The sequence below is a fragment of the Tasmannia lanceolata genome, unplaced genomic scaffold, assembly GCF_043159265.1.
Source record: "Tasmannia lanceolata isolate RefF3 unplaced genomic scaffold, GAP_Taslan_0.1 ptg000003l, whole genome shotgun sequence".
NCBI classification, from domain to species: Eukaryota; Viridiplantae; Streptophyta; class Magnoliopsida; order Canellales; family Winteraceae; genus Tasmannia; species Tasmannia lanceolata.
In genome coordinates, this window is record NW_027518680.1 from 42,554,176 (window position 1) to 42,563,988 (window position 9,813).

At 40.6% G+C, this 9,813-nt stretch overlaps 3 protein-coding genes across 3 annotated transcripts; all 3 read right to left on the reverse strand.

The window, feature by feature from the left end:
* Positions 1–521: 521 nt before the first annotated feature.
* On the reverse strand, positions 522–1,658 carry LOC143862361 (uncharacterized). The gene is made up of 3 exons (XM_077373400.1): positions 1,298–1,658; positions 878–1,209; positions 522–790 (listed from the first exon to the last, which is right to left on the reverse strand). Exons 1-3 carry the CDS (start codon positions 1,654–1,656, stop codon positions 717–719), a joined length of 765 nt encoding a protein of 254 aa, XP_077229515.1. The 5' UTR covers positions 1,657–1,658; the 3' UTR covers positions 522–716.
* A 500-nt stretch (positions 1,659–2,158) lies between these two features.
* Positions 2,159–3,433, reverse strand: LOC143869786 (uncharacterized). The gene has a single exon (XM_077376345.1). The coding sequence runs from the start codon at positions 3,431–3,433 to the stop codon at positions 2,159–2,161; it is 1,275 nt and encodes a 424-aa protein (XP_077232460.1).
* Positions 3,434–5,715: 2,282 nt separating this feature from the next.
* LOC143862368 (protein STICHEL-like) lies at positions 5,716–9,545 on the reverse strand. Its single transcript, XM_077373411.1, has 7 exons — positions 8,121–9,545; positions 7,730–7,970; positions 7,410–7,610; positions 6,972–7,310; positions 6,203–6,884; positions 5,992–6,046; positions 5,716–5,911 (listed from the first exon to the last, which is right to left on the reverse strand). Exons 1-7 carry the CDS (start codon positions 9,540–9,542, stop codon positions 5,759–5,761), a joined length of 3,093 nt encoding a protein of 1,030 aa, XP_077229526.1. The 5' UTR covers positions 9,543–9,545; the 3' UTR covers positions 5,716–5,758.
* Positions 9,546–9,813: the final 268 nt, after the last annotated feature.

Here is a 9,813-nt window from a genome sequence, read left to right on the forward strand (position 1 = left end):
TGAAGCCGGTAGAGCAAATCTACTACTGTCTATTAACGTTGCCCACAAACAGAAATAGACCCGAAATACCCTCAGATTTGGAAGGTCTATGAGATAATGATTTCCGTTCCTGCAGAAAACAGATAATGAGAGTTAAAATAATGGAAATAAAATAAAAGGAGAGTTCAGAAAACTAAAGAGAGGAGTAAGGCTTCGAAAATCCTAAAGTTGGTAGACCCACTTGCATTTTTCGGATTGCACGGCAAATGGCGAGTTTCTAAGTTTATTAATAGACCATGGCACCTAATCATGATGGACTGCTTATCTGACCATTAGATTGTGTTAAATCGCAATTCGAGGGTTCGGATCAAGGTTGCCAGCGCGGGATTCAAAATCGGGATTCGATTCGGGAATCGAAAGCGGGATTCAAAGGTTCCGGGGATGGTTGGGAGCGGGATTCGATTTTTCGCCGGGGAGTCGTCGGAGAGCGATAAAAAATTAATAAAAGATAAAATTTAAGGAAAAATACCTGAAAATGAAAATCTAAGCATTCAACTGTACACCATTAAATATAAACATCATTCTCCAAATACTGAAATTATAACAGTTTTTCATTCAGGAGCCAGGAATCCAGGGACCAGGACTCCACCATTAAACAAAAAATTTAGTTTCCAAAAAGCGAAATATCAAAATTATTACAGAATTTCTCAAGTATTGAAAAAAAAAAAGAAATAAAGTTAGGCTTTTCTCTTTCCCTTCGAATAAGCATGATCATCTCGTCCTCTTCCTTCTCCTCTTCCTTCTACATTTTCTGTAAAGGAAAAGTTTAAATAAATGAATTAATATTTATAAGACTAATATCTTCACTGGGAAATTGCAAGTGTTAAAGATTTTGTACCTCCCCTTGTACGTTCTCCACGCCCCAGGAAACTAGTAATACGACCTTGAGTGTTGGATGGTCGTCCAATTTCAAGTTCCGAGCTACTGACCACTCTTGGAGTCCCAGATCCTGCAGCTTCGTCATTGTCATCTAAGTCACGAATAGTGAGTGAAGGACTTGAAAGTAATGACTGAGATGACGCACGAAATGTAGAAGGTCTAAGGAAATCATCATCGAGATCCTGCCATCGCATATCCTCCATTCTGATAGAGGATTCATCCATAAGTGGGAGCTCTGGGTTGATGTCCCATTTTCTATTTGGTCCTTCTTTGTATGCAGCCGCATTAAATCTAAATAATAGATTTGAAATTAAATAAATAATCTGACATAAATAATAAAAAATAATTATTGCATGCAAAAACGAAACAAACTTTAAACCTGGATAGGAGTCGAAGATTTGAGTGAATGTACACAAGAGTATCAGCACGATGTGAATTTAAGCGATTACGCGTTACATTGTGAATGAAGCTATACGTGCTCCATACTCTCTCTGCAGAAGATGTGCTGATAGGCTGTGAGAGAATTTTGATGGCCACTGACTGTAACTCTGGTACATGACTTCCATGAAAGTTCCACCATTTGGTCACACACACATTGGGATCTTTCGCATCATCCCTGGCAAATTTACTGGAAAACCTTCCAACCCTTCCTATGAAATCATATAACTGACGTCTAATCATACCACTCATCTCATCATCAGGGGAGAGATCCCTAATGGCTTCATATACAGCATCCATGATTTTAGGGTCTTTATCTGAAAATAAAATTGAATAATCGATCAGTCGATAACATAAATGAAGATAAATACAATTACATTATGAAAATTCACAATATGAGAAACAATTACATACCTGGGGTGACTCGTTTACCACCGCCTGGTGCTGGAATATTGAGATATGCAGGGTCATAATATTTTGGAGTGAGTACATGAGCCAAGGCATGCATTCGAACATTCATCTTCCCTCATCGTCCCACCACAATACCATGAATATGATTGTACATGTCAGGCACATCTTTCAAGTTATCTTTTATTTGTCCTAACATATTGTCCATGCCTTCGTACACTTCTGATATCAGACAGCCTTCCTGGTCAGTGAACTTAATCATTTTATAGACGGGCTTCGTAATTAATAATGCCAATTTTATGTTTGTCCAAAATTCATCAGAGACTACACAAGTAGCTGTCATCTCGCCCCTCTCTATCATCACTTTGTCGGTGCAAGCATTCAACCAATCTTTCTAAGCATCTGTTAATACTGTCATCTGCAACGCCTCCCTTACATCAAGAAGTCTCTTAAGTGTAGTATAATGAGTTGCAAATCTAGTCTTCGCAACTTTCAGCAACTCAAACTTCGAATTGCTTCTAAATATAGCAAGAGCCTGCGAATGATTGGTAATATATTTGACGACATCCTTGCAGGAACGGTAAGTCTCTCCAATCCAACCTAGGTGTTTATGCTTGGTCAAGTCTTTGAATATCAGATTTAATGTGTGAACCACACAAGGAGACCAAAATATGTGGGGATAAACTTTATTAACCTCTGTCCCAGCAAGCTTGCAATTGGCTGCATTATCTGTCAGCACTTGCACAACATTAAAAGGCCCTACTTCTTCAATAGCATTCAACAAAAACTTTGCAATGTTTTTCCCTGATTTCTCCACGGCAGAGAAGTTGTGCGCATAGAGAAACATTGAACCGAACATATTCGATACTAGTACATTGATCAGGGCTTTGTTCTTCACGTTTGTCCATCCATCAGAGACAATAGATAGCCCATGTTCAGGCCATTTTTCTCTCACAACACCTAGATCTTTTGTTACATTATCTTTCTCATGGTCCAATAAAGTTGTTCTTGCTTTCTCATAAGAAGGCAACTTGTATCCAGGCACACAATTGGCGGCAGTTATCATCTCTTGAAAATATGGAGATCGGAGGACATTAAAGGGAATCTCATTGGCGGCCAAAAATCTCAGCACTTTATGATCAACATCGTCTCTATCCTTTGCTCTAAAAGACTTGCCAAGTGGTGATTCACCAACCTTACTTGAAGAAGTCGCACCGGAGCTGGAAGACTTGCCAACCATGTCTAACCGTGATTTCTTCAGTGGCAGTCTCCAAGGTAAATTCTCTGCTCTTTGGACTTGGCTTCTGATGTGGTCTTGTAATTGTTTGTCTTTTGCAACTGCACTGCAATATGCTATTCCTTGACCTTGACCTCTTGGTGCTTTCACAAGGTGTGCGTGCACCCTTGTATAAGTCCCAGTGTAAACCTTCTTACAATGCTTACATTTCCACTTTTTGGTTCCCCCATGTCCTTCGCTAGCTTTCTTTCCTTTGACTACGTGTGACCATAAAACTGTCGGTGACCTTGCGTTCGAAGTCAACACTATGTCCTCGTCATAATCTTCTTCCACACATTCTTCATCATAGTTGTATTCTAGGTCCCCTTCAAAAACTATGTCATCATCACCTACACCTTGGCCTTGAAATTCTTGGTCGACAGTCTGGTCCATCTTTCCTCAATTGCCTCCTGACAAAATCAAATTGTAAAATATTTGAATAATATATATCAGCACTACTGTATTTTGATGCGGGCACTCCTCAGTCCTCAGTCCTCACTTTATTAAAAATTTAAAAGTATGGTATAGCCTGCACTACAGGATGATCCAAAGTCCAAACCGTCCATTAGATGGGCCACGGCCTAAATAGGTTGGGCCCCAAAAATCATTTCCAAAGGTTGATCCTGGGACCTGAAACTCAGCCCCAAAGTGTTGTAAAAGTAGAAAATCTGAAAATGAACAAGGCTGTGCCACCTATAACAGCAAACCTCTACCATGTAAATAAATTTTGATATCCCAAACATTCCAGGCAATAGACAAAATTCTCAAGTAGCACACCAAAATCATGACCATGTGTTCAACTGAAAAAATGAAAACTTCCTGACCCTCCGATCTATAGAGGGTTAGATCAACTCTCAAACATTCAGATCGGAGGGTTTGAGAGTTGATCCTAACCCTCTATAGACCCTCTAATCTATAGAGGGTTAGGAACTTAGGATCAACCTGTGGAAATGATTTTTGGGGCAAAAAAAACATTTTTAGGCCACCCATCTAATGGACGGTTTGGATTATCCTCTGGTGCGGGCCATGGCCATGCCATACTTTTTAATAAAAATACAAAAAATCAAAAATCATGGATTTTCCAAACTCCAAAGTTCCAAACCGTGAGGATAATCCACGGTTTGGATTATCCTGTGGTGCGGGCCATGCCGTGAGGAGTGCCCTCATAAAAAATCAAAATCAAAATCAAAATTGTGCATTTCACATAAACTGTGTGAGAATGGTTTCTCACAGAAACCATCCACACAGAAACCCTCTTTTTTTTAGTATTTAAAAAAAAAATAGAAAAAATTATATACATACCCGTCCCTTCTTCTTCTTCTTCTTCTTCTTCTTCTTCTTCTTCTTGCCGGCGGGAATCGCGGCGAGAGAGAGGGGCGGCGGTGAGAGAGGAAAGGGGGAGAGGGGCGGCTGTGAGGAGGAGGAGAAGAGGGTTTTTAGAATTTAGGTTTTCTGATTTTTTTCGTTTTTGACGGTTTTTTTTTAGCTTTTATAGGTTTTAAAATGAAATTACCAAAATAACCCCACTCAAAAAATAACCCTTACTGTTAAAAATAGGCTATATATGTAATTTCACGTCAAAAAGTTGGGATTCGCGATTCCCATCACTAAAAGACCGGATTTGATCTTATGAGAATCGCGATTTTAAATTTTATGATTCCCGAATCCAAATGAATAAAAACCGCGGATTTTATTTCCATAAAACACGTTTTTACTATTCCCGAATCGCGATTCCGGTGGAAACAGAATCGTGATTCCCAAATGACGATTCGCGATTCCGATAGTATGGATTCGGGATTCCCCAGAATCGGGGAATCGAATCGAATTGCGATTCCGATTCGCGATTCGGGGAATCGCGAATCCCCAACTCCGGGTGCGAATCCGGCTTCCTTAGTTCGGATCAGCTGCGAGGTGACTGTTGGCCTTAGTAAAACCTTCGTCCTTCCCTAATAACCATTAGATCGTGACCAATCGCCGGTCTATGGTTGCGCTTGCTCCTGATTGACCTTTGATTGTTGGTACACGTCCGATCGCTATCCAACAATCCATATTGCACCTTATTGATCACGGACAGTTACCACACGTTCCTACGCTCTAGATCACACCCAATCAAACACTAGCGTCGCTAATGTTACTACAACCCTACAGCCCATGCTGCGCACGCAAATGCAAAGTGCGCCTGAAAAACGCTTCTAGCGCCCTATCGGCTACACTGTGCGCTTGCACAGACTGTGCAACACACCATCCATTGGTCCACTTTTTGCAAAACACTTGAATTTCAAAACAAGTGGTAAAGTGGAGGGATACTTATTAACCCCTCTCCACTTTTCTCGCTTTCCAATGTGAGACTTAACTTGTAGTCTTCCACAAGCCTTTTCTACTTCTCTTCAAAACATCCATTTTCCCAAAATAAAACCCTTTTATTTTCAAAAACCATTTCAACAGAGGATCTATGTTTCGTATCAGATATCTCCATCTGCTCACCATCTTTCCAAAAGATTTGTTATCTTTTCTTATACTATTGACTAAGGCCCTATCTTGATCTTTTATTAAATAATGAAAGTGCAATTCTTTGATATTGTTTCATACACAGTTTGTTGCAGAAAACATGCTCATGTACTGCAGAAAAGAAGAGAGAACTGGAGCTTATTAACACCCTTATAAGCTCTCAAGCCAAAAAAGCAACATTACACTGCCACTGTCTATGTAGCTTTTCTGTTACAATGAATAGGTTGATAATGTAGGCATGGTCTTCCTCAGATCAAGTTGTGCTTTCCTACTTCTACTGATTGACAGAGACAGAGAATCTTTGAAGGGTGTCTCTCTTGGTTTGTAGCTGTTCATTGACTCCTCCACTCGACTTCCCTTCACCTTCATTTTTAGGAGAGTAAACATGTCAATGTGTTATGTAAATAGCTACGGTCTAATGAACTTGTTGTGATGTTTCTTACCATTGTCTTGCCTCTCAAGAGTATGTCACTGCAACTCCAAGAGCTGTTCAATCCCCTATAGATAAGAAGAAGAAAAAAGAAAACTGTTTTAAGACGAAATTAACAATAACAGTAGTTTTCACCATGAAATATCAATTATGCTTCTTAGTGATTATCATGAGAGTTCTTTCAATCTTCAAGTGTTGGTTTTGTTTGTTCGGTCACTACTTACACTTGTGGTACACTGTGTTGGTGATGCTCTTTTAGCCTTGGGAAGAATTTGGGGAGCTTCGAATTTCTTTTGAGTACCTGCTGTCCATCCGTATTGCCGTTTTCGAATAATAAATCTTGGCTGTATGGTTCCACACTTGCATCAGCCTGTGGAATCGATGAGAGTGATAACAAGTGGCGCCTTAGCTGAGAAGCTCTTGTAATAGAAGTCTTCTCACGGGTCCAATCTCTCAAGGATGAGTCTGTTTCTGGAACTATGGATTTGTCACCCCTGCTTCCATGCGACAAAGTACCAGAAAAGGATGGGATGTGTTGGTTTTGAGATTCATGTCCCTGAAACAACTGTAGACTGTCTAGACTGTCTTGCAATCTTGTACTCCTTAATTTATTCTCTGATGTAGAAGTAGATTTCTGGCTTCTGCTGGGTTTAAAATCAAGTCCTTTGGATATTGGGATAAATGTTGTTGAATTCTGCTTAGAACGACTGGAGTGTGTTTCCTCTTTCTCAGTAGTATAAACTGAAATTACATCAGTGATCTCCAACTGAGTTGGTTGTAGGCTCATAAGCACAGTAACAGGGCAACCGAGAGCCGCTTTCAAAGCTTTTGACATGGTTTCTTCCGACATTTCAGCCTCTAATTTATCTTCCATATTCTTGAACATTAAATGAACTATTGCATTCTCTGTTGGAAAGACATTGTGACCAAGTCAGCTTTGAAAGGCCAAGAAATAGAATTTGTATGATATATGCAAGAAAAAAGTTGCAGTACCTCTCGAGACAGTTAATGAGATTAGTTGTGCTTCCTCGCACAAGAATTCCTTTAGATATTGAGTGTGAATTCTTTCGAGTATGTTCTTCCATACTTCATGCATCTCCCTAAACTGTGTCAAATTGGGATTTTTCCCAACCATTTTACCTGTCCTTTTTTCTGCAATATCGACACTCTGATCAGAGGGGCCTTGATTATTTGACGCATTGACACTTAATTGCTCAGGTATTCCATTAAAAAGATGTTCGGTCCTGTATTTGCTGTGACTGGCAAGTTTGGCAAGTCCATTCCAATTTATATCTGTAGAGTTCGGTCTGCTTCCAATTTCAGGCTTGTCATCTGCAAGCAGGAGCGAGCAAATTTGCTTTTTCTTTCATCTTTTTTAGAAGTGTTAAATTTGTATTTGATTGTTGTAATCTTTGAAATTAAAAGGTATACCTGTAGATATTATAATGTCTTTAGGCAAGAATATGTGATCAGTGGAAGATCTGGTGTTGGAGATATTCCCCTCTGCAATTTGCAATACAGCCGCAATGACCCAAGTGGCTTGGTCTGTTGAAGACTTCAGTTGCTTCTCAGTTTCAACGAGCACCTTTAGAGCGTGGCACAGCCTCATGGATTGGCTCTTTCCTGCAATGTCTGTATATCATATGGCTAGATTATAAGAAGTAGTAGAAGAAAGGAGAATTTCTACCTTACAAAAAAGTATAAGAAGAATTTGTGGAGAAAGAATGAATTGACACAAGTAAAGAGCTTACTGTGTTGTGATTGGATTCTTAATAATCTCTTGTTATCTTTGGATGATGATGGCCCTGATAATGAGGAAGAAGCATCACCCGAGAGGGTGTCAGTGATGAGAGATGCTAACTGAGATACAAGGGCTTGCGGTTCGATGCCGGATGCAATCAGCTCTTTAGTTTCTCTCACTGTCTTAATTGCGTCCTCGGACAAAGCAGTGTCAAGTAAGCTGATAAGCTTGTTATGTGGCAAAATACCTATCTGTCAGAAGCACAAGATTGAATGAATGAATGAAGCAGAATGAATTTTTGTCACAGCAAAGCAGTAAAGACAATTGAGAAGAGTAATTTCTCTTGGGTAAGGAATAATTTGTGATAAATCTCAAAAAGCATAAAAGTATGATGTACCCACAAGCTGTTGAACCATGCAAGTTGTAATCCGCGATCCTCCCAGAAGTCCCAACTGATCCAATATGTTCTCAGCTTCTCTTAGTGACCCATCTGCCTTTACTGTTATCAGTCTGAGCGCACCCCTTTCGATTTTAATATCCTCTCTAGCGACAATTCTCGCTAGCTTTAGGGTGATGTCCATATCTTTAAGCTTTGGAAAGCTGAATTTCTGGCATCTAGACGAAACAGTTCTTGGCACCTTATTTGGATCCTCAGTGATCATTACAAAGACCACCATACAACCATATCCCTTTTGTTCCTCCACAATGGCCAGGATCTCCTCCCACGCATCCGAAGCAAGGCAATGGGATTGCTCAATAATAAAGCAGACCACCCTGAAAGCAGAGATTGCCCGTGTAAATGCGGGGCTGTGGAGGACTGTCCTGATCCTATCAAAACCAGAGCTCCTGCTTCCAGAACAGAGTTGTGTAATATAAAGGCTTCTAGAGCATCCCCCACAGGACCAACAGGGCTTGGAAGGCCAATTGGATTCGCAATTGGAAGCCATGGTGAATATTTTCGCGGTGGAAGTCTTTCCGGTGCCACGAGGTCCGTGGAAGAGGTAGAGAGGTGAGATCTTGTCAGTGTTAATGGCGTTTGAGAGAGCCTTAATGTTGATTTCGTGGCCTACGATGTCCTCAAAAAGCTTAGGCTCATACTTATCACTTAGGCTCCTTTTACTATTGATGCTACTTCTTCTTCCATTGCTACTCATACTCCTATCAATTGGGTGGTGGGGGTGTTTGTAATGTTTGCCCCGACAACTCGGACCGCCATTTGCATCTTTGAAGCTCAAAATGGTTACATGATCCGCGGAATTGTTTTCTAGTCTGGAATAATCTGAGGCCTCACCATCACTCAATTCCTCCTCTTCCTCTTCCTCCTTCTCCTCCTCCTCGTAAATAATGGCTTTGAGAGCCGCTTCCCTTCTAAGCCCACCGGTAGATCTTCTTCTTCTTGTTGTTGAATGGCCATCGATTGTACTTCCTCTTCTTCTTGTACTAACTATACTTTGTGACTGTGACATCCAAGGAGCAAAGGCGCTATTTCTGCAGCTACAGGCCTTGTTTGGATATTGAGATTCAATGGGAAAAAAACTGTTCCCCTTTTCCAAATCGAATGCTGCTCTTATTAGTTCGAACTCGCTCACAAATCGAGCAGACGTTGAAGAAAATGATCGTCGAAATGGGGCTCTGGGTCTGCTTGAAAAGTTTGTTTCATTTGGAATAACACAGTAGCTCTCGTCATCAATTGAGCTAGAGCGAATTTTCCTCCTTGTCGAGCCTCCCCTGCTGTTTCTCTTCTTTTGTAGGGGGTGAGATTGCTCTCCAGTCGTGTCGGATCCTTGTCGGGTCTCGGACTCAAGATGGGTCTTGGTTGCCATCAATTAAAATGAATGAATGGAGTCTGTGATAATAGATAGATGGTGTGTTTGCTTGCAAATACTCTCTGCAAATTTATGTAGTACAAAAGGTATTAGAAAGAAAGATTACAGGGTGTTTGCTGATGAAATGTTTGTGATTGATGGTTTGGCCGGCTAGAGAGAGAGAGAGAGAGAGAGAGAGAGAGAGAGAGAGAGAGGCCGGCCACTTGAATCTGAGTTATTTCACACATCATCTTCAGTTTTAGTCCGACAGTACAGAGAAATTAATATT